Source organism: Penicillium alfredii (genome assembly GCF_028826965.1).
Source record: "Penicillium alfredii strain IBT 34128 chromosome Unknown utg000009l_segment0_segment0, whole genome shotgun sequence".
NCBI lineage: Eukaryota > Fungi > Ascomycota > Eurotiomycetes > Eurotiales > Aspergillaceae > Penicillium > Penicillium alfredii.
The window spans coordinates 861,521-883,933 of NW_026622706.1; the positions used below are offsets into that span (position 1 = coordinate 861,521).

Sequence of the window (22,413 nt, forward strand, 5' to 3'; positions counted from 1 at the left end):
TAGCTGGCGCAGGGACTCGCTGGAAGTTGCAGGAAAGGCTCAGAAATAGAAGGAAAGAAAGAAAGGGGAAAAAAAGTCGGCGAGGTAGGGTTCGTCCTGAGTAGACCGACCTCAAAATGAGGGAATCCGGCAGGGGGAAAAAAAAGTTCCAGTTGCCTTGGATCCCAACGAAAGTACAAAATGCTTGCGACTCCAGTCTACAGGCCCAGATCTGATCTGGACCAGCCGAAATTTGCCAGCGGCGACCATGCACCGTTCGAGACTTCTCGTTATGCATGCCACGGTAGAGGGTGAGAGGACGATGAAGCCTGGCCTATCGTGGAGCGAGCATTGTCTGTGCTCAACAGTCATTCAACACAAATACCTCCAGGGCAAGAGTCGCGAGATCATTTAGCGAGGGGCTTGCGGGCCTGGTATATATGGAGGATATTGTAGCAGTGGATATCCTTGTCAAAGGCTTCGCGTTTCACGTCTGCCGCAATGCGCTGGATCTTATCAATCGGCCACGCGTAGACACGACTGAACGGAGCCAAACTCAGCGGCTCAACGCTCTCGGAAATGGCCAGGTTGTACCAGCGAGCAACCTTGCGCTCATGCTCATCGTTATGCCAGGCATTCAACGGCAATCCCACCATTTGATGATCGATCTCGGTGAAGCCCGCTTCCTGCAAATTCCGGATCGTCTCGCGGGAGCTATGCGCCACGGGTCGCATGGTGGATTCCGTCGCGTGTTTGAGCGCCTGATACCAATGGCGGAGAGCCAACCCGCTCAAGGAACGGTCGTCGCAGCGCGGTTCAAAGTCGATCTCCACCTGCTCGAACCAGGCGCCTGGGCGGAGGTGGGAGAAGATTCGTCGATACAGACTGGGCCAGCTGGCGACACTGCCACTGCCCATCCCCATATGAATGACATCCCATGAATCCTCGCCCATCGTCCAGGGGCTCTCAAAGTCAAATGGGGCGTAAAAGTCGCAATTCTTCGGGTGATTCGCGGGCTGGATGGGAGCCAGATCGACCCCAACCACAAAAGAATCCGGATATTTGGTCGCCATTTCGATCGTCCAAATTCCCGTGCCGCATCCCAAGTCGAGGATTCGCGAGGTACTGGGATGCGGCGCATAGATCAGCCCATCCGACACGCGAGCAACCGTCATTACTTTGTGGAAGATATCGAGGCGATCCTGCTCTTCGTCGTCGCACGGAAGCATATACATTCCTTTTCGATAGCCATGGTATGTCCGCCCGTTCTCTTTGTAACACGGGTACCGCTCGGGGTATCTGAGTAAGCGTTGACCGTCAACTCTCTGAGACAATTCAAGATTGGATCAGAAAAGAAACCTACTTATGATTGCTGAGAATCACCGGTGGTGACGAGCGGGAGGTGTGAGAGGTATGCGACGCCTGAGACGCAACCGACCCATGGCTAGTAAAGCGACCGACTCGGCGATCTCTCTCGGCAGGATCTCTATCCGTAATAACATAAATGTCCATTGCCGTGGATGTTTGTCGCGACCGGGCTCGTTCACTCATCGGGACCGACTGTGAGTAGTACCTTGAGCGACCGGCATCGCTGGCAGGCGTCGTCGACTCGGACTTGTATCGCTTCGCGGGCGGAGGAGACGCCATTGGGGGCAGTCGCAAAGCGGGTTTTCCGTCGTTCAACATTCGGTCTAGGGTAATGAGGTCGTTTGATGGTCGGACACAGGCAGAGGAGTCGGTAATTCTTCGGTCGGGCTCGCGCGAAGCGTGGTACCTGCGATCAACTGGGGATCGCACAAGCTAACTGAGACAGGTGCCAGGTTTGAGCCAAGCATCCCAGCCACTATCAAGCAAACCGAGGCGATTTCCAGCGCACTCCGTAGAGAATTGAAACACCCTCGGTTCTGGGGTACCGCTAACACCCTAAGTCCGGACAGATTGCCGACACCAGCGATCGAAGCAATTGGAGATGTTCTCAAGTGCGTTTCAAGCAAAGGAAACGAATGCACAACACTCGAACTCCAGAGCATATGTCGACAGAAAAAAAAAATAATAAATGACCCCTGCAAGTCGTCACCACTCAATGGCCGATGCTGAGCATCCCATGGATAGGATGTCGAAGGCCCAAAAAAAAAAAAAGCCGGAGAATTTTTTGGAAGGCGTGAACCACGGTCTCTTACCCGACGGATGGATAAAACAGCCGAAGAAAGACCAGAAGAGCGAAGGAGAGGGAGAGAAAGAGAGAGAGAGAGAAGAGGGGGGCTGGCAAGAGAACAGGAGAAAGAGTGCAGAAGTACAAGCTGCAAAGATACAATACCCTCACATTCTGTATTGTCACACAATTCCTTTTCTATTTTCTTTTCTTTAATTCTATTTATCTTTTTTTATTCTATTTTTTCCCCTCAATTTCATTTTCTACTATCTTCTCGGTCTGCACCTATCCAAAGTCTCGGGCCCCCGAGGCTCTCACAGAGGGTTTTGCGTTCAGCTCCCAAGAGACTTTGGTACCGACGTCCAAACTCCAGGGATCGACGTGGACCCCACTGACACTTGGACGGGACGGGGATCTGTCATCCTTAATATTGTGGGATACAAAGAGAGAAAAAGAAGAGAGACCGAGGGAATGGATGTGGCACTCAGATCCCAGTTGATGCGTCAATTCTCACTTTCACCGACTACCCAAACCCTCGGGCTCGAATCCCTGCGTGAAGAGAGCGGATTTTCTTTGTTCAGCTGGTACCGGGTCGGAATTCCCCCTTCATCACACTCCCCAATCACATATCCTACGTCTATCAACTTTGCTTTTTCTTTTCAAGTGGATTCTCCGAGACCCTCTTGACGGGGTTATTCCTCCTTCCGGATCCCAGATCATCCCAGCTATTTCCAGATCATGACGCCTCCAAACTGAGCTCCACGACCTCGGGTGTGGTCCGCGCATGGCCCCAGTGGATTCCTCTCTCTCTTTCTCTCTCGGCAGCCCCCATCTCCAGAGACGTGGATACCATTGTGCTCCCTTGCAGCAGATTCAGGTGGATCCTGACTGGGCAAATTGTGGACGATCCTTCCGAGCCGACCCGAGGATTTGAAACGATTCATCCAGTCTCGACTCTCCCCAAAGTCAAACACAAATCAACGCACAAGACAATCATATCAAATCTCTTCAATCGAGTCTCAGCTGAGTTCCCCCTCATTGCAACCCCCTGTTTCTTTTGTGGACTCGTCACCGGGACTGCCTCGATAGACATACAGTAGTCATAGTCTGTACCTGGAATATACCTAGAACTGTAAATGATTTTATTTTGCTTTTGCAGATCCCTGGAATTACGTGCAGTGCTCACTCATTCTACCTAAATACCTCAATCTCTAATCCTCTTCTCGCCATCTTGTAGTCCATGGAGGGAGTCATACGGGAGCCACCGTGTAGCCGACGGGTGTCTCCACCCCGGGGAAATTTTCTGGGCCGAACCTCTCTCTTGTCAAGAATTTTGTCAAGCAGAATCCACCCACGCCAGGAACTAGTGACCGTGTCTACCCGTGAAGATCGCGATCGCAAAACGTCTCTTGACGATCGGTGACTGCGCTGAAAGCCACGTTATCAACACCGTGAGGTAGAAGAGTGTACAACCTCGACTCGGATCTGGGTAAACATCCCCAGAAACATCGACATAATGCATACTCTGGCAAACACCGCTTCGTCGTCGCTGTCTCTCCCAGCGGACAATTACATCTACTCTATTGCGGCCTCCGCGCCGGGCTCATTTGCCGCCATCTCCTCGGATGATTCGTTGCGCGTGTTTGATGCCGCCAACCTCGAGCGCGTGTCTGTGGTCTCACCCAAGACCCATGATGGCGGCGTCACAGCTCTCCGGTCCTGTGTGGCCGGGGGTCCCCAGCTGTTGGTAACCGGAGGCCGGGATGGAAAGGTGAGGCTCTGGGATGCTCGGGCCGGAAATGGATCAGCAGTGGCTGAGATGGAGACCGGTAGGTTAATCTTTTTCCCCCTTCTTTTTTTTTTTTCGTTTCCGTTTTCTTTCTATCTGAATTCACTGCTATTTTTGGAATTTGTTTCTCTGGATTTTGGCTTCAATCAGCTATGCATCTCCCGGGAAGGTCTCAACGGGTGTCGGAGAATTTACTGCGTGATGCAAGGATGTCCCGTCGATATAAAGTTTTAGTTTCCGTGTATCTGGTGCTGACATCTCGATTGTAGCGAAACATGCCCCCGTGCTCTCGGTGGCCTGCAGCCCGGAGACCAGCACCGTTGTCGCGGGTACAGAACTGACCTCATCGCAAGCGGTCGTGGCATTCTGGTAAGGCCTCGTGACACCATTGGGTTTCGTTCCTTGTCTTAGAAACGAACAAGACATGGAGCAGCTAATCTCACCCCGGCAGGGATATCAGATCGCCCAGCGAATTCCGCTTCCAGTACGTGGAGAGCCATAATGACGACATCACAGAGGTGAGTTGATTCCCAGGCAATTCCTCTGGGAGAGATGGGGACATTTCAGTCTGGATTCTGGATGTACATAGCGGGAACTAATATGATCGGCACGATGCATTTTGCCGGGGATGCACAGCTTCAGTATCACCCGAGCCGCAGCAATATCTTACTCTCCGGCAGCACGGACGGGCTGGTCAATGTCTACGATACGACCGTGACAGACGAGGACGAGGCCCTGGTCCAGGTCATCAACCATGGCTCGGTACATCATGCCGGCTTCCTGTCCGAGCGCACCATCTACGCCCTGAGTCACGACGAGGTCTTCTCTGTGCACCCCGCCACCGACCCGGACGAGCCCACGCAGGAGCCCGAGCCCGTGCAATTCGGTGACGTGCGCGAGTCGCTGGCCTGCGAGTATGTCGCCCAGCTCTGCATTGGTAGCCAGGGGCCGTACATTGCCGCCGGAAACAAGATGTATGTCTTGCCTCCCTCTTCCTCCGTCTCTTCCTCGGTGTTTCTTGCGATCGAGGCGTTTGTCTAGCACGTGTATTTCTGTGGGACGTTTCTTGCGGCTGGAACATCGTTATACTTACTTCTTTTTTTTTTTTAACTTATTTCAGTGACAACCGACTGGATCTGGTCCCCCTGGTCTCGAGCCCGACATGGCAGTTCGACCAGGATAACCTCTGGCGACTACCCGGCGCCCACGGCGAGGAGATTGTGCGCTCGGTATATCTGGACGAGCAGGTATGTGTCGTTCCCTGGAGTATCATCCCGAGTCTGTTTGGGAGTGTTTTGTTCATATTCCCCGCTAATCCTCGATCTCGTCGCTGCAGAGTCGATCCGTTTTCACCTGCGGCGAAGACGGATATGTACGCGCATGGAAACCCACCGACGAGCAAGGGGAGACTCAAGCCCAGACTGGATCTGCGTCTGCAAAGTCGTCGCGCCCCAAGGAAAAGAAGAAAGACCGGTTTAAACCGTACTGACGTACTGAACGTTGGCGGGTGAATGCAGCTCCGGTTTGCATTTGATTGTTGGTGTTGTGTAGCGTTGGGGTAAAAATAGATGAGCAATGCAATGTGTATGCACTTTTCTTTTTTGGTTTGGAGTCGTTTTTCTGGTTTGGGATCGTGATTGATTCTAGACATGGCTGGACATATGTTGGGGATATGTCGAGATATATCCCAGTCCAGATCGAGCGCATTACTTGGGTGCAAGCCTTGTCTCGGCGTGCATACTATTCTTTTTCTATTCCCTGCCATATTTTAAATAGTATACTGATATAAATGATTCAGCTTAGATAGTTAATGGAATAGTTACGACTTGGATTTAATAGTAGTCGAGTGCAGCCACACAACATTCATCTTAACTTCTAGGTCCTTTTACCCAAACAATGATTATTCTCATTGCAATAAAATGAAATAAAATAAAAATAAAAGTCTTTAGCCAACAGAAATGACTATCAATCAGCAAGAAAAGCCAGGCAAAAAGAACAAAGAATGGTCGCGCCCGGGATCGAACGGGCGTAACCATCTCGGAAGATGCTAATCGAGTTCTTATCGGCCCGGCCTAATTTTTTTTTTTGTCCATTCGACATTTCTTTCCCCCGACACAGGGAGCTTGTTCCCTCGCAGCACCCGCTATATATCCTCTTTCTCCCATAAACCAAACAACCAAACAAGCCATGATTTGACAATCAACACCAACCTCTCCCCCGAAACCAACCACAACCCCATCCTTCCAATTTCCACCTCGGGTACAACACCCAGCACGCCACTCCCGATACATACACCATCACAAAATTCCTCCATGGACGCCCAAGCATACCTAATCCGCCACGGCTGGTCCGGCCCCGGCAACCCCCTCAACCCGAACCAGCGCCCCGGCCCGCACGGCGGGCTCGGCCTGACGCGCCCGATTCTGGTCGCGCGCAAGGCCAACAACCACGGCGTCGGCAAGAAGACCACCAAGGACGCCACCAACCAATGGTGGCTGCGCGGGTTCGAAGATGCGCTGAAGGGCGTCGGCAATGATAGCGTTGCTGCGTCGGCGCGGTCGAATAATGCGCTGACGAGTGAACTGTACCGCTTCTTTGTGCGTGGGGAGGGACTTGCGGGGACGATTGATAAAGAGAATAAGGTTGAGGATGTGCGGGACACAACCAAGAGCAAGTCCGAGTCCAAGTCTAAGAGGAAGCGAGACGTCGAGGATGATGGTGCGGATCGTCGCGCTCAGAAAAAGGAGGAAAAGGCTGCTCGGAAAGAGGAGAAGCGCAAGCGCCGCAAGCTCAAGGAGGATGGCTCTGCTTTTCCTTCGTCGACTGAGACGTCTTGTTCGGAGAAATCCAAGGAAAGCAAAGAGGAGCGGCAATTGAGGCGCAAGGAGAAGAAGAAAAACAAGGAGAGCAAGAAGAAGGCTGCTGATAGCAGCGCGGGGAACGATACCAAAGCTACGAAAAAGTCGAAGAGGTTGAAACCATCCGCTGCCGAGGACGACTATCCTAAACCCATGTCGATCGACCAAGAGCCAGATCAGGACCGGACGGATACTGCCGAGTTGAATGGAGCTTCCGTTCCGGCCAAGGAAAAGAAGAAGGACAAGAAAGAGAGCCGAGAACCCAAGGAAAGCAAAAGGTCCAAGCGGAAAGAAAGCGAGGCCACTACTGACGCCGACGCCGACGCCAAAAAGAAGTCCATAAAAGACAAGAAGGCCCAGAAAGCGGCCGCTAGTGCCTAATCTGCATTTCCATCTCTGCTATATAAAAGCGACGCATTGCAGCGTGACTCTGGGATGTACTGAAGAATTTTGCATTCGCTTTTGTCTCATGGCCCATAGACATCACGATACCCTTTTCTGCTTGGCGAAGACTATAATTTCGAACCGACAATATATTCGTTACACTTCTCATTTCGAATTGTAGCTGGTATATCGTAGAAACCTATAAATTAACGAATCGACGAAAACAAGAATCACCCGGAAGATCAATTGCTTATCCCAGTGATTGCAATATGCTTGGCATAGGGATATCTCCAGCCCTTGTCACAAGGAAGCCCTCTGGTACGAAGGGGGGGGCTTCCTGTGCGCAAAGGGCCAAGAGAATCCCAGTGTCAAGTATATTCCAATCGCTGGGCAACCGCAGGAGTATCCAGATACCATTCCCAACCATACTAACAGGCAGATGCCCTCATAGAGAGGCAGACTAGCTCTTCTCGAAGGGGGAACACACACACACACACAGTACCATAAAATGTGTCCCCTCCCCCATCAAGGTCTAATATGCCTCTTTACCAGGGCATGTGCCAGCAACTATCGCTGCAAGGGTAGTTGTATACCCCCTCGAGGGAGATGCAAGATTCAACTTGAACAGACTCAATCAGTATCTGTGGCTGGAAGGTGTGACATCAAATGGTATAGCATGTTTTCCTCCCAAGACTTACCCGAGAGCCTGGTTTCGCTTAGACAGTGTCCAAGACGCCCAGCTGCTTGATCACTTCGCGGACCTTCATGTTATCCTTGCCGCTGTCGAGGTGGATGGCACCGATGATGACTTCCATGGTGGTTGCCATCATCCGCTTGGGCGCGACGCCCCAAACGAAGGGTTCAGGCGGAAGTTTTCATCGAGACACAACGACTCCCAGTCGCTTGAGGGCTTCATTGGTAGCCCGGGTGTTTTGGGACAATGTCATCACATCTTCACTTTGTCAAAACTGCAACGAGTAATGCGAAGAGGAATAGATGATTGAGGGGCTTTCATGGCTTTCACCCGTTGGGGCATTGTTTTCAAATGCAATCTCGTATAGAACGAGTCTCAGGGAAGCATCGCCAAGAAGCGCGAGCCGCTGGTTCCCTCCGGGGGTCATGCTGGCGCCGGCGGCTTCGAATACTTTGGATAGAAGGAATTTGTCATGGAACTCGTACTAGAGGATAGCTTCGATAGCCTTGGTCTCTTCGACTGAGAAAAGGAATGGTTTCCTGCTCTCTTTATACTGTGTACCTCTCTACCAGTCCCCACTTTTCTCTTCAGCCTCATACCGCAGGTGATCATCTAAGCCACGATGGATGACCGCGTCAATATGCATCGCTACGTATCCTCGTAAGTCTAATAGCCGGCAGGTCTTGGTGAGCATGAACTGCGCATTCTTGCAGCTAGGCAAACGAGCAAAAAGAGCATGTAAATGTGGATGTCAGGTCAATTCCTCCAGGCTTCAGACTCCAAGTTACCCTTGCCTGCTGGGCGAGCACCAAACAACTTCAAATGAACAATATCTGTCAAGACTCTTAATTTTCTTGTCTTTGTATCAGTACTATGCGGGTAATTTGCCCGGCTTGTTCGACAGAATCCACGGCCGCCTCTCCCAGAACTCATCCTTGATGATGTCGACATGATCAACCACGACCTGCGCTTTGCGGCGCAGCTTTCGAAGTTTATCCTGCTGCGACCTCGACTGCGTTGACTCGGGCACAGAGGTATCTTCCTCTGTAGGTGTCTGCGCAGAATTTGGTGTTTGTAGCTCATACTGTTGATTAAACAGTCAGAATAATAAAAAAAGGTAAGAAGGTGATCGACAAGAGCCAAAAGAATCGCATCCCATACCTGGCGGTAGAGCACGCTGCCCTTTTTATAGATCTCCAGTTCATTATTGTAGTTGATCCCGAACCGTTTGAAGAGGATCTCGTTCTTGTCTGAAGACACTGTGCCCTGTATCATCGAGTCAGTCATCTGTCATCTCCCCCTGTTTGTTCTTGATCCTGTAGTAGAAGATACCTTCAACTCTTGCTCTGCATCTGTATTACTCATGCCGCCTTGTAGCACCATAGTCCAGAAGGTTGTATTGTAGAGGTTATTGATATGGCCTGGTTTGGAATGTCAGCGGGCTGTCGCCAAATATAATCATTTTTAAAGGCAAGTCTGGTCGAGAGTCATTGCACGACTTACAGTCAACCTGTCTCCAGCTCATATAATCCCGCAGAATCCGGGTCGTTGGGTAAATAACTGCACGCCCGTCGAAAGAAGGCAGATACGGAGGTTGGAGAGGGGTGGAGGGGAAGTATGTCCCCCATTGATGGATGTAGTGAGCTGTAAAGGTGGATACAATGGTAGTGACAAGCTTCCTGATCGGGTGTGAGTTGATTTTCTCATCAACGAGGTGGGAATTCTCGTAGAAAATTTGCAATAGCAGAGGGATACTTACGCGTTGCGTCGTTCGAAGAGTTGACAACTTGGATGGAAGACAAAACTACACAGTTTCTATGAGCGAGGAAGGACAGGGCCGATGAAGCGACGGCAGAACACACCTGAACTCGTCGCTGACTCCGTACGCAATACATAGATCCGGCAGATCTTTCATGACCTCGACCGCGGCGGCGTTCATGAGGTCCAGCGCGCGGAGGTCATTGGGTTTCTTGAAGACATAGTGGTCGGAGAGCCTAGACAAGTCAGATACCCAATGCCGAGAGAGCAGAAGCAGGATGAGGCGGCTCACTTGTGAAATCCTCTTCCGTCGATGCGGACCACGATCCACGTATTGGGGAGCAGGATGTCGGGCTGCTCAAAGGCCTTGACGTACTCGTACCTGGACGTAGTTAGCAGACTATGGATTTACAGCGGGAGGGATCTCTTCCTACTTGGAATTTGCCATTCTGTGAGAATTGGTGGTTTTGTTGAAGCAAGAGTCGCGCTGGTGGGTTGGCAAGCGTCATTTTGTGCGGGCGATATCTACCCGACCACACCCACCTTTTTGTGCCTGGGACACATTGGAGACTACAGTCTATTGATGTCACATCTCGATGCTTTGCAATGCTTGCTCAAACCTCGAGTATTTTGATAAAAATTTTCTTGCTGATAATCTACCGATGCGACATTCCTTTGTCCACTCCGTTCATTCTACCTTAGATTTCTTTTTCTGCAAGTAATAATTGAAAACCGTCAAGGTGTGTTGTATTGATTGAAATCAACATCTAGAAATAAAAAACAGTGAAAGGACGGAACCACTGGGGTCCACGGGATTATCATTTGGCAGGCTCCTCAAGAATCTCTTCATCGCCCGTCTCGCTAGCACGTTCGCTGGTCTCGCTCGCCTTGTCGGATCTCCGGGACTTGCGAGAGAAGAAGCCCAGGCTACTGCGGGTGGAGCGGTCGGCGGACGGCACACTCGAGACTGTGCTGTCGATACTCTTCCCCAGCTGGGCCTCGCTGGCGCCATCCTCGTCAATGTCGCCCTGTGAGGAGTCGGCCTTTTTGGAGAAGAGGCCCGAGCGATCCTTCCAGGAGCTGAACTTGCTGGAGCTGCCCTTGCGCGTGATCTTGCGAATGAACGATTCCTTGGACGCGTTGTCGGAAGTGCCTGAGGGCATGCGCTCTAGCGATTCGTACGATTCTCCGGTGAAGTGGGAAAGCGAGCGAGAGTCACGGGATGTGCGAGGCTCGGACGGAGACCCGTCATCCACGTGGAGATCAAAGGGGACGTCGGGTTCCTTGTCTTTGCCTTTATCTTTGTCTGACTTTTTGCCAGTAAAGATTGTCTTAAATGACGGGGCAGCGGGATTTAGCTTCGGAGTGACAGGGCGATGGGATGACGATGGACGCGTACCAATGGGGGCCTGCAGCGGACGGTGATGGCGGTCATACGAGTCCTCGACGATGTCAGGCCCACCGGTCAGCCCCAGGGGGAGATGACCCGACGATCCGTATTGAATCGATGGTCGGCGAGACGGAGCTCTGGACCACGTCGATGGCGAGGCCCAATCGAGCCCAAGCGGGCTATTTCGGTGCGCGCTGTTCTCGGTCGTCGGCCATCCGAAATGCCGGTTGTCCGTCGAAGGGTGAGGAAGCTGGTTTTGATTCTCGAAGGAGAACGTCGACGACGGTCGCGGGGACACAGAGCCGCGTCGCACGCCGCCAAGAAGCGAAGCTGGATCAATAGGGTCGTGCCGTGGACTGAATTGATTATATCCAGTGCTGAGATCCGAGTTTGCACGGGCCGCAGTACCGCCAAAGCCAAATCTGCTGGACGAGAAGATGCTGGAGAAAGCGGCGCGACGTGAAGGTGCGTGGTCGGAGGAACTGTCTGTGGTCACATCGGTCGTGTTGCTGCGAGGAAACAATGACATCGGATTTGCCCAATTGCCAGTATGGCTCAATCTCCGACGCCGCGAACCGATCGGGTCCATCTCATCGACATTGCGCGGGAAAGATTGGCTCTGTCCTGGTTTCAAGGTACCCAAGCCAGGCGGTTCATCTGCCAAGGTCTTTCCGCGAGGCCGATGAAAGCCAAAGAGTCCAGAGAGTCTCCGAGACGCACTCTTCGGTGCCTCCCCGGCAGCGGACAAGTGAACTGCCTGCGCATCCGACTCTTGCCGCGTCTGTGTCTCCAAAGGACTAGCAAAGATGCTGCCAGGCCGACTTCCTGAAGAAACTGGTGACACCGGGCCGTGGCCAAAACTATCCAGAGCGGGGTTCGATGTTTCGATGGAGGCAAAGCGTGGACGATTTACCGGCCGCGGGAATTCGGGAGACTCCTCATCACCAAGAAGATCGGATGGCAAAAGCGCATCGGCACGAGGGCTCATTTGAGGATTGCTGAAAGAGGCCTCTATATCTGAGCGCATAATCTCTGGAGGTTCGGAGAGACCAGGAAGTGTCATGCCGTTGTTGATGTTGAAGAATGCAGAGCTAGGGGCAAATGGGGGCGAATGCGTGGAGGGTGGGTTGTAGTTGATTCCACCAGGGAACGAAGATTCGACACCAGGAAAGTTCACCGGCGACGAGACATTGCTGACAAGGGAGCTGCGATGGCGACGAGGCCGAATCGTTGCAGTGTTTGACATATCAAGGTCCAACGCCGGCAATGAGAAGGGTCCCGAGCTGCCAGGTCGCTGGGTCGTAAGCCACTTCAGGCGTTCCTGGGCTTCCTTATACTGCTGCTGGGCCTGTGCATGAATATTCACCAAAGTCGCATATCGTGCGTGCAGACTGCTGAGCTTGAGCTCCCATTGCCGGGCTCGCTCGTTGTCGATTCGATCCAGCTCTTTGCCATCTTCACTGTCACCCCCCTGGAGCCCTTGTCTTTCCTCTTCGAGCTTCTTGATTCGGCCTCCTTTGTCCTGAATGTCATCGTCGATGGTCTTCATCTCCCCCTGTTCCTTTGCGATCTTCTCTCGGACTTCATCCGCCCGTGTCTTTCCATCTTCTTCAAGCCGGGTTTTGTCCTCCTTCGCCTGCGTGACGTCGGTGGCCATGCGTGTCATCTTCTCTTGCCATCGCAGTATATCGTTTCTGCGCTTCTTGCGCTCCGCCTCCTTCTGCTGAAGAAGCCTCACGCGCTTCGACTTCTCCCCTTGCACCGTGCGGTTGACACTTTCCAGCTTGTAAACATGCTTTTTCAAATCGCCGCTAGCCTCGTCCTTCTCCTTTACACGTTTTCTCAATTCACCGCGCTGCTTCTCAAGATCCTTCAATAATGCAATATGCTCCTCCTCTTCATCCGTCGCCTGTTTTTCCACATTGTCGTTTTCTTGCTGTAGGGACTTGAGTCGATCGGCTAGTTGTTCCAAGGTTTCATCTCTGTCACTCTTCGCGACAGTTCTCTGTGATTCATCTGAATGGCTGTGTGGAATGTCTGTTGTCCCTGTCGCAGGTGATATTTTGCGTCCTGCCGATGGCCGCTTGCCCGGTAACTGGCCTGCGCTATGTTCACGGGACATCACTGGGGCGGACGGCGTGGGAAGTCCCGCGGTAGATCGAGGGATTGAGGCTCGGAGTGTTGGTCCTCTGACGGTGCCATTCTGTTGAGCTTGCGAGAGCGGAAGAGGTTTCGTTCGCACATGAAGAATCGCACTGGGCGTCTGAAAATTGGCAGCGCTGACAGAAAGTACACAAATATGATAGATGCTCCCGGGTATGAGATTCAAAATTTCTACCGCCGTTTCTGCTCGTTTCGACTCGCCCACTAAGATTGTCAGCATGTTTCGGTCGGACATGGGCCGTCGATCTAACCATACCTTTCACATTGTTCACTTGAATGATATGCTTATGTATTGAGTTATGGAAATCTGGCTGTTTCCACGCAAGGCGAATCTCACGGGCCGTGATCTCCTCCAAAGTGACCTCCGGAGGCGGTGGAATATCAAGACCGAGTTTCTCAACCAGAACGTCGTTAGAGGTCTGACAGACCTGCCACGCGCGGTACAAAAGCCTTTGCAATACCGGGTCAGCATAAGGACTGGGATAGACGATGGAAACATTCTCACCAAATCAGGGCCCATAGGATCGAGACCGCCAGGAAGAGCGCCATGACACCTCGTACCCTTACTCGGGGGACCGCTGTCGGGTAGGTGTCAAAAGTGAGATATAGCGGCTCATACATCCCAGCGTCGGTTACCCATGAACGCGGGTGGCGGAACGGGAAAGCTCGAAACGAGGGACGAAGAAGCAAAGGCCCTCGTCAACTTCTCCATTTCGGTGGGATAGCGCGTACACGTGACAAGAAAATTAGTCAGGATATACTAACGGAAGGTGGTTAGCACATGGATCATCCGCTAGACTATTATGAGACTAGCGCCATCGGCGGACCTCGGCAGGTTGAACAGCCTTACGTAACAAAACGTTGGGTGTTGAAGTGTTGATAAACCAACAAATGCTGGCTTGGGCGGAATCGTTCGATCGGAAAACCTCTGCCATTGCCCACCCTTCAGCGCGATCACCATCTCTGTATCCTCACTCCTCCTTGCATATTCGACTGGTCTTGGTGGTTATGCAGTCGCACCCTGTCGACTGAGTGTCACATGGGTCGTTTGGAGGCGGCGACTCCAACCTCCGACTCTCCCACTTGCCTGGATTCCTGCTGATCGCTCTCGCTGTCTGCTTCCTTCACACCTCGTCCTTCCCTCACTTGACCCGATCCTTTTTGCAGAGTCGTGGCTGAGGGTGTTCGACACCACCTAGTGGAATGCAGTACGTCCGCAGCATCAGCGGTTCTGTCTCCAAGACATGGAACTCTATCAACCCGGCCACGCTGAGCGGGGCTATTGATGTGATCGTCATAGAGCAGGAAGATGGTTAGCTGGACCTAAGAGATATTGTTATTTTCCCTGATGACCAGACTGATCGTTTTCATAAGGAACTCTCGCCTGTTCGCCCTTTCACGTCCGTTTCGGCAAGTTCTCGCTCTTGCGCCCGTTTGAGAAAAAGGTGGAATTCAAAGTCAATGGGATTAAACAAGACTATGCGATGAAGCTGGGAGAGGGTGGCGAGGCGTTTTTCGTGTTCGCAACGACTGACGACATCCCGGAATCATTGCAGACCTCGCCGTTGATGTCCCCCGCAGAAAGCCCGCGGGTTAATAGCGATGAGGATCTGGATCTGGCCTCGTCTCTTCCAGAGCCAGAGTATCTGGATCTAGATAAACCGAACGAAGAGGCGTTGTCAGAGGGTACAAAGACTCCTCCGGCCATGTCCATGTTGGCCGGGCAGCCGCGGGCGACTACGGACTGGGGTATGGCAAATGTCGAGAGATCTTCGCTCAGTGGAATGTCTGCTTACTTTGATCCTAGGAGTGATTACTCCTTTGTCACGATCTCCTGAGGATTCGGACCTAGACCACGTCCGCCATGGCTCCTTGAGTAAAAAGCCAGCGCTCGATCATTCGGTGTCGGACGAACTACTTTCAACCAGTGCCCCTCATGATACTACGGCTGAGCGAATTTCCTCCACAGACGATGATTCTGCACGAAATCACTCCCGTAGCCCCCCGCCCGTATCTCCTCAGGAGGCCGTGTCTCGTGCTATATCTTTGTCACAGAAACTGTCCGGCTCGAATATTCCCTCGCATGTCACAGAAACAGGGGATCTCATGCTAGATATGACGGGCTACAAAAGCAATGAAGAAGACGCGCTCCGTGCAGAGGTCGTTGCCCGTAAAATTCTGGCCGAGGAGCTGGAAGGGAGCTACGATATTGGAGCCCTCATCGGAGCCGACGAACACGGTAATTTATGGATCTACAGCAGCGAGGAGGCCAAGGAAGCGGCGGATCGGAGAGCGACTATCAACTCGATGCGTCCCAACACCGCAATGAGTGAGGATGCGATCTCAGACCCGGGCTATCACAGTGACGGGGATCATCCTGTTTCGGAGCCGTCGTTGATCGCACGACACCACCGCACCAAGTCAGATGTTCAGCCGGGCTTTCCCACGCCACCTCGTTCTCCGATGCAGGATTCGTTCGATGCTGAGACGCGCAACTACGCCAAGACTCTTCGCCTGACAAGTGATCAACTCAAGGCCTTGCAGTTAAAGCCAGGTCCCAACACCATGTCTTTCAGCGTCAACAAGGCGACATGCACTGCGACCATGTATCTGTGGAATGGCAATACCCCAATTGTGATTTCTGACATCGATGGAACCATCACCAAGTACACAAACTTCTAGTCTTTCTTCTGAGGATGCTGTGTGATGCTAATCTCTACATTTAGGTCGGATGCTTTGGGTCATGTTCTGAACATGATCGGTCGGGACTGGACCCACGCAGGAGTCGCCAAACTCTACACCGATATTGTCAATAATGGCTATAATATCATGTATCTCACCAGTCGATCCGTCGGGCAGGCAGATACTACGCGAGCATATCTCTACGGTGTCTGCCAGGATGGTTATCGACTACCCAAAGGCCCGGTAATTTGCAGTCCCGACCGCACGATGGCGGCGCTGAGACGGGAGATTTACCTGAGGAAGCCCGAGGTTTTCAAGATGGCATGCTTGCGAGACATTCTCGGTCTTTTCTCGGGGAAAGAGAACCCATTTTGCGCTGGCTTTGGGAACCGCCTGACCGACGCTCTAAGCTATCGGTCTGTCAACATTCCGTCTACCCGGATCTTCACTATCAACTCCAATGCCGAAGTTTCATTGGATTTGCTGAGTCTCACCAAGTATAAGAGCAGCTATGTGACTATGCAAGAGCTGTTGGATCATTTCTTTCCACCGACCAGTCTACTGGTACAGGCCGGCGGAGAGGAATACACAGACTTTACTTACTGGCGAGATATTCCTCAAGAACTGGAGGACTTTTCGACGACGGACAGTGAGGACGAAGAAGAAGAGGGCGAGGGAGATGAGGAAGAAGCTGATGAAGCTGATGAAATTGCTGAGGAAGATGCCGACGAAGAATACGAAGACGAGTTGAGCGAGGCCGATGGCAGTGAATACCTTGATGAGACTGGGGTTGCCGACGACGAGGACGGAGAAACCGACCTTGGTGCAAGCTACATATCCCAGGACTCGACAGCTTTGTCCAACCCTGCTGGATCAATCCTGGAGTCGGTAGAAGGCGATCGGGATCCTGAGGAAGCCGAGGAAGAGGAAGTCGAGAACAACGACTCCAAGCTGCCCGATGCAGTCGAGCGAATTGGCTCGACTTCTCTTCCCATCCGGCCCAAGGCAACCGAGAAGCCCTGAACATACTCTCAACACGATACCCGTTGGCGCAGATTGGATGATATCCGGGGATTCCCCCCACCTGCATCATACATACACATTGCCTTGGCATTGATATACCCATGTTCAACACACTTGCATGCAGAATTGGAGTTGAAGCCTGCACTTTACACAATAATGCTGGCTTGAGTGAGATTTGATCGCATTGATGGCGTTTTTGTGGAGTTTGTACATTCATGGCGCATATGCTTGTTGAGTGGTTTTGCGTGACAATGAGATGGGTTTGATGCTGGGGTTCAATAGAGGGCAAATGCAATTCTCAACTTTTACATGGAAAACCAGATTTGATAGCAGAACTCAGTGGTCTATTCATTTCATCTTCATACAACTGAAGTTGCCTAAAACGGCTAGCGCATCTTCAGAGCTCCTGCGTTCTTTTTGGGTATCTCAGATCTCGTCCCTTCAATCCCCCACACTTCCACCATCTCCGACGGTCTTGGGGTTTTCTTGACTGCGACCAGCCGTGCTGTGCCAGTGATTCTGGCCGACTGTCTTCTGTAATTGATCGCATTGAGCTGTCTCCCACCCCCACCGCCTTCGTACCCGCAATCTACCCTCTTCCGCTCCCCGATCTCGATTTTCGCCCAGCGAGCCCAAATCATGGCATCACCAAGCCAGACGCAAGGCTCAGGCCCAGCAACACAACCTCTGACCCCACCCGCCGATTCATCTTCGGGCGCGGCGAACGGAGTCTCCGCGCCCGCCGCTTCGGCTTCGCAGCCACGGGCTAGTGTCCCAGCAGCCGCGCCGACCACTACGACCACAACACAACCACCGCCATTCCCGGGCAATTCTCTGCAAGATAGCGGCAAGTCGCGACGGCCGCGCGATGTACGCCTCATACACATGCTGCTCGCCTCACTCGGCGTCACTGCATACCAAGACCGCGTGCCGCTCCAGCTTCTCGACTTTGCCTACCGCTACACCTCAAATGTACTTCAGGATTCCGTGCACCTCGCGACGGAGGGGTATGGTGGTGCCGCGGGCGACGGGAGCGGCACGGGCAAGGGCTTGAATGTGGAAACCAACGGCGTGTCATTACCGGCATTGCGTCTTAGTATTGCCTCACGCCTGCACTACCAGTTTCAGACGGGGCTGCCCAAGGAGTTCTTGATGGAGGTTGCGTCGGAGCGAAACCGCATTGCGCTGCCGGGCGTGTCACGCGGCTTCGATGCCGCTGCTACCAATGGGGTGGCTGGCGCGGCAAACCAGAGCGTCTTGATGGGGGGAATGCGTCTGCCCCCCGAACGATTCTGTCTTACGGGCACAGGCTGGAACATGAAAGATGAGTGGGACAGCGAGGGCGAGGAGGAAATGCCCGATGCTCAGCCGCAGTCTGGTCCCGGCCAGGGCCAGGGTGTTGGTGGTGATGCAGCCGAGGATGCAGAGGGCGGTGATGATGACGATGGCGATGGGAAGATGGAGGACATCTTCGGCGAGGACACCACCATGGGCGAAGCAGGTGATGGTGATGAAGACCGGAAGATGACCGGCATGTAAAATACTTTTGCATTCTGGCTCTTCTGATGGGCTTTGCCTTGGATTGGTGTTTCTGGCGCTGGGTGTTCTACTGTATCTTCTTTTCTTCTTGGGGGTTATCTACACTGCGGATGGAGCCAGGGGCTTTCTGCCAAGATGGAAGAAAAGCAATATCTATGGTCAATTAAACCAAAAAAAAAAAGCAAATGTCCTTGAAGTACTGTACATAATTGAGGCCCATCCCACACTGATGGCCATGCAACGCAATAAAGATGCCCAGAAAAACGCTTGATCAGTTCCCCCTTTGGACGCCATGAGGAGAGAGAACTTATGAAAAATACATCCGGTTCTGTCTCGGCCATGGGTGGCACTTGGGGCTGGTTAGGGCTCTCTGTGGGACGGGAAGGATGGCTCCTGCCAAAGTCAGATGGGTGGCTTGACTGGATTTCTCCCGTTGGTGATATCCCGAAGTGTCGAAGCTTTTGCAAGCTCAGGCAGTTTGAAAGCCCAGCAGTGTTGCAAACCAATGGACCTTCTCTTTTCCCAAGCCATCCATTCTTCAACTGCAATGAAGAGGCAGAGGGCAGGAGGGAGAAGAGAAAGCGCTGCATTCCAGCCTGAAAACACCCGAGTAGTGGAAACACCCCAAGACGCCGAGACCCAGACAGACAGACAACTCCGGCGACAAATGGAGATGCGATATAGAGAGGAAAGAGAGAGGGAAGAAAAAAAAGGGGAGATAGTTCTCAAAGCTCTCAATCATCGTCCCTGGGTCTGAGCTTGTTGTCTCCGCGCGTCGTCCTCGCGCATCATGCGAATAACTTCTTCGCGCCGCTTCTCGACGCGCACTGCTTCTTCCTCTCGTGCGCGGCACCGCTCTTCATGTGTTGCGAACCACTCTTCACGGGCCCGGTCCTCTTCCTCGGGTTTTGCGTGGGCGACCATGCACGAATTCATGGCGAGGCGCTGTGAGCGGCAGATCCAGGTAGCAGTGACGGTGCGATTGACGGCGCATTCGGCAAAGGCTGATCGATAGTAAACCGGTGTTAGCCAAGAAATTCTAATCGAAGATAAGATCACTGCAGCTATGGCAATGGAAATCATTGTCTCGCGTGATACTCGAGACCCGCGGGTTTGTGGTGGTTTCCATTGGACAGCAGTATGGTGGAGAAAGCGGTATACCTTTTATCTCATCAGCGCAGTAGCCTCGTACACGCTTGTAGTAAAGCCTCTTGACTTCTTGTTCTTGGGTTGCTGAGAGCGGGAGCGGGTTGCGGATGTTGTATTTGTGAGGCGTGGAGGATGATGGGTTTTCGGAAGATGTGGATGGTGTAGCCATTGAGGAACTGACGAGCTTAATCGTCCAATGTCGAGGTCAATTGGTTGCGAGAAGATGTGAAAGAGAATCAATGAGCTGCCGAAGTATTCGCCGAAGACTGTATCTGATCGACGTTAGTGGTCGGGAGATGAGGGGTCGGATCGCGGTTGGCGGTAGAGGTGAAGAAAGCAGTTTGAGATCGAGATAAGCTTATTTAAATACAGGATGTGTCGTTATCGAGTCACCGAGTAATCAAAGAAATATCGGGGACGTGAAACGGGGAGACTGTTGATGCGGAGTGAGCCGAGTTCGGGCGGAGAGAAAAAGCAGCAAAAAAAAAAACTTGCTACTTCTGATCTTCCAACTCAACACCCGACTCTTTCATGCCACTTTTCTGGCGGGTTCAAGCTATTTCAAGCGTATCTGCTATTATCAATAGCTGTGTTGTTTGATTCTTATTTTTTTTTCTCCTCTTCCCTCTACCGTCGAATCCAGTACAACGCCCAGCATGTCTTCCATGCGCAACGCCGTTCAGCGGCGGCAACACCGCGAGCGTGGCCAGGTCGGGGGGCGCGAGAAATGGGGCCTTCTTGAGAAGCACAAGGTGAGTTCCTTGCCTTCATAAAATGTTCCATAAGCCAGAGAAAGGAATATAGACTAATGTTTTCAACAGGACTACTCTCTTCGCGCAAAAGACTACAACGCCAAAAAGGCCAAGTTGAAGCGCCTCGAAGAGAAGGCGCGTGACCGCAACCCCGATGAATTTGCCTTTGGAATGATGGGAGGCCGAAATCGAACACAAGGGAAACATGGACGGGGCGTCGGCGCTACGCGAGACTCGGCCGAGGCACGCGGGCTGGGCCACGATGCCATCAAGCTGCTCAAGACGCAAGATAAAGGATATTTGCGGACAGTGGGCGAGCGGATACGGCGAGAGCTGGAGCGCCTGGAGCGTGAGGTGCAACTGCAGAATGGGATGAACAAGTCATTGGATGGGAAGAAGAAAAAAGACCAGAAAAGCGACGACGAATTTGACGGATTCGACGATGATCTCGAGGACTTTGATTTTGGCCCTCCAGAAAAGCCCAAATCGCGCAAGACGGTGTTTGCAAATGACTGGCGGGAGCAACGAGAAATCAAGAGACAACGGACCAAGGAAGAACAACCCGACAGTATGAAAGACGAGGGCGTGAAGCCCAACGACCACACCAAAAAGACCCCGAGACAGCTCGAGGCGGAGCGGCAGGCCCTCGTGGAGGCACGTCGGGCTCGCAAGATCCGGAAGCGTGCGGTCGAGGCGCGTCAAAATAAGCTGACAGCGCTGCGCAAACAATATGCCGAGATCCAGGCAGCTGAGCAGGAGCTGGATTGGCAACGCGGTAAGATGGAGAACTCTGTGGGGGGCACCAATAAGCACGGTCTCAAATGGAAGATCCGAGAGCGCAAGCGTTGAGTGCCTTTTTATAATGACGATCTTCCTTTGATCTTTTCTTGTACATAGTGATACCTCAAATCGTTTGCCGTACCCGAGAGCTGAAGCCATTTGGAATGAGTGGTTTAAGCAACTCTCGCCCCCAGTTTTTTTTTTATATACTGTATAACTGCTTTGGGGGGCGCCCCCAGACACATTGAAAGCAATTTTTGATTAGGATCGACATGTAAGACCTACTCAACACACCTAAATTGTTGTTTTTATATCCTTTGAACTGACCAGATCTTATCCCAATTGGTATGATAGGGGTGCCCAGCAATCCCACGGGATTACCAGCCCCGCCCCCCCCGGGGCCAACGTTTTGATCCTGACAATGAAATGCCTTTCAGGGGTACAGTATTAGTGCCATTCTATACATGTCAGAAAAAAGCATCTCAAGTTATTTAATAGCAGGTTGTATGCCACTTGTAGGTTCAACTCCACCCCAGACACCTCTCAACTGCTCAACTATCTACATCAACTCAAGATGCGTTTCTTTGTACTTTCTGTTATTGCTTCAGCTCTTCCGGCAACCTTGGCGGTTTCCGGTTTGAGTGACTCATGCTCTGACTGCTTCATTGATCCCAACCGCTACTGGTACCTCCAGTGCCGCGGGTGCAAGTACGAATACCCGGCCGACCATGTTGGATACAGCAACTGCCAGCGTGACAGCGACCAAGACAAGTGGCAGTGCACGGACTCGCTGACGAGTCTGGATTTGAACGGCTGTGTCGTCAATAACGGCAACAAGCTTGAGTACCGTCCTGAGTATGTGTCATCTTCCCCCCAGTGTATTTACACGGGTCTTTGGCGGCTTGCAGATGCTAATCATTTTTCTTACCTGCAATTTAGCGGAGGCTTTGCCAATTCTTGTGACCACGATTCCATCAAGGTGGATGGCCACACGCTTTCGGCCACTTGCGGTGGCAAAGACCTCTCCACCGACTTGGGTAAGGCTGGCATAGTTCACCGTTCATTCTGATGATCTTGGATCTGCTAACCCTTTCCGCTTAGATGACTTCGTCGCGTTCAATTTGGATGGCGGTGCCCCAGGTCTGGAGTGTTAGGCTGATTACACCCTTCTCGTTCATTGGGGAAGTGTTGGGAGCTTTTCGTGGGATACTTCCACTAGTCTACCCATCCATGATGAGGAGGCCTCATCTTGGCCTAGCTGGCATGTGTTACTCTTCATAATTTAATTTAGCAAGATAATACCCCGAATTACAATCCAATC

At 52.2% G+C, this 22,413-nt stretch overlaps 10 protein-coding genes across 10 annotated transcripts; 6 read left to right on the top strand and 4 right to left on the bottom strand.

Moving 5' to 3' along the window:
• Positions 1-386: 386 nt before the first annotated feature.
• Positions 387-1,626, bottom strand: NUU61_006232 (class I SAM-dependent methyltransferase; the record flags this gene model as incomplete). Its single annotated transcript, XM_056656760.1, has 2 exons — positions 387-1,278; positions 1,343-1,626. 2 exons carry the CDS (start codon positions 1,624-1,626, stop codon positions 387-389), a joined length of 1,176 nt encoding a protein of 391 aa, XP_056509560.1.
• Positions 1,627-3,647: 2,021 nt separating this feature from the next.
• On the top strand, positions 3,648-5,409 carry NUU61_006233 (WD40 repeat domain-containing protein; the record flags this gene model as incomplete). The annotated part of the gene is made up of 6 exons (XM_056656761.1): positions 3,648-3,960; positions 4,190-4,289; positions 4,372-4,438; positions 4,488-4,894; positions 5,041-5,167; positions 5,257-5,409. 6 exons carry the CDS (start codon positions 3,648-3,650, stop codon positions 5,407-5,409), a joined length of 1,167 nt encoding a protein of 388 aa, XP_056509561.1.
• An 823-nt stretch (positions 5,410-6,232) lies between these two features.
• NUU61_006234 (uncharacterized protein) lies at positions 6,233-7,159 on the top strand (the record flags this gene model as incomplete). Its single annotated transcript, XM_056656762.1, has 1 exon — positions 6,233-7,159. One exon carries the CDS (start codon positions 6,233-6,235, stop codon positions 7,157-7,159), a length of 927 nt encoding a protein of 308 aa, XP_056509562.1.
• A 1,568-nt stretch (positions 7,160-8,727) lies between these two features.
• On the bottom strand, positions 8,728-10,178 carry NUU61_006235 (tRNA guanylyltransferase; the record flags this gene model as incomplete). The annotated part of the gene is made up of 8 exons (XM_056656763.1): positions 8,728-8,940; positions 9,018-9,122; positions 9,189-9,277; positions 9,360-9,535; positions 9,616-9,660; positions 9,719-9,850; positions 9,907-10,014; positions 10,144-10,178. The coding sequence occupies 8 exons, from the start codon at positions 10,176-10,178 to the stop codon at positions 8,728-8,730; spliced, it is 903 nt and encodes a 300-aa protein (XP_056509563.1).
• Positions 10,179-10,432: 254 nt separating this feature from the next.
• NUU61_006236 (Fibronectin type III domain protein) lies at positions 10,433-13,879 on the bottom strand (the record flags this gene model as incomplete). Its single annotated transcript, XM_056656764.1, has 4 exons — positions 10,433-13,371; positions 13,424-13,617; positions 13,673-13,745; positions 13,804-13,879. The coding sequence occupies 4 exons, from the start codon at positions 13,877-13,879 to the stop codon at positions 10,433-10,435; spliced, it is 3,282 nt and encodes a 1,093-aa protein (XP_056509564.1).
• Positions 13,880-14,370: 491 nt separating this feature from the next.
• Positions 14,371-16,872, top strand: NUU61_006237 (putative lipin Smp2; the record flags this gene model as incomplete). Its single annotated transcript, XM_056656765.1, has 4 exons — positions 14,371-14,479; positions 14,542-14,916; positions 14,975-15,833; positions 15,894-16,872. 4 exons carry the CDS (start codon positions 14,371-14,373, stop codon positions 16,870-16,872), a joined length of 2,322 nt encoding a protein of 773 aa, XP_056509565.1.
• Positions 16,873-17,511: 639 nt separating this feature from the next.
• Positions 17,512-18,411, top strand: NUU61_006238 (putative transcription initiation factor TFIID, 31kD subunit; the record flags this gene model as incomplete). Its single annotated transcript, XM_056656766.1, has 1 exon — positions 17,512-18,411. One exon carries the CDS (start codon positions 17,512-17,514, stop codon positions 18,409-18,411), a length of 900 nt encoding a protein of 299 aa, XP_056509566.1.
• Positions 18,412-19,149: 738 nt separating this feature from the next.
• Positions 19,150-19,729, bottom strand: NUU61_006239 (uncharacterized protein; the record flags this gene model as incomplete). The annotated part of the gene is made up of 2 exons (XM_056656767.1): positions 19,150-19,415; positions 19,573-19,729. 2 exons carry the CDS (start codon positions 19,727-19,729, stop codon positions 19,150-19,152), a joined length of 423 nt encoding a protein of 140 aa, XP_056509567.1.
• A 487-nt stretch (positions 19,730-20,216) lies between these two features.
• NUU61_006240 (rRNA-processing protein UTP11) lies at positions 20,217-21,161 on the top strand (the record flags this gene model as incomplete). The annotated part of the gene is made up of 2 exons (XM_056656768.1): positions 20,217-20,312; positions 20,382-21,161. 2 exons carry the CDS (start codon positions 20,217-20,219, stop codon positions 21,159-21,161), a joined length of 876 nt encoding a protein of 291 aa, XP_056509568.1.
• Positions 21,162-21,666: 505 nt separating this feature from the next.
• Positions 21,667-22,161, top strand: NUU61_006241 (uncharacterized protein; the record flags this gene model as incomplete). The annotated part of the gene is made up of 1 exon (XM_056656769.1): positions 21,667-22,161. One exon carries the CDS (start codon positions 21,667-21,669, stop codon positions 22,159-22,161), a length of 495 nt encoding a protein of 164 aa, XP_056509569.1.
• Between the last annotated feature and the right edge of the window lie 252 nt (positions 22,162-22,413).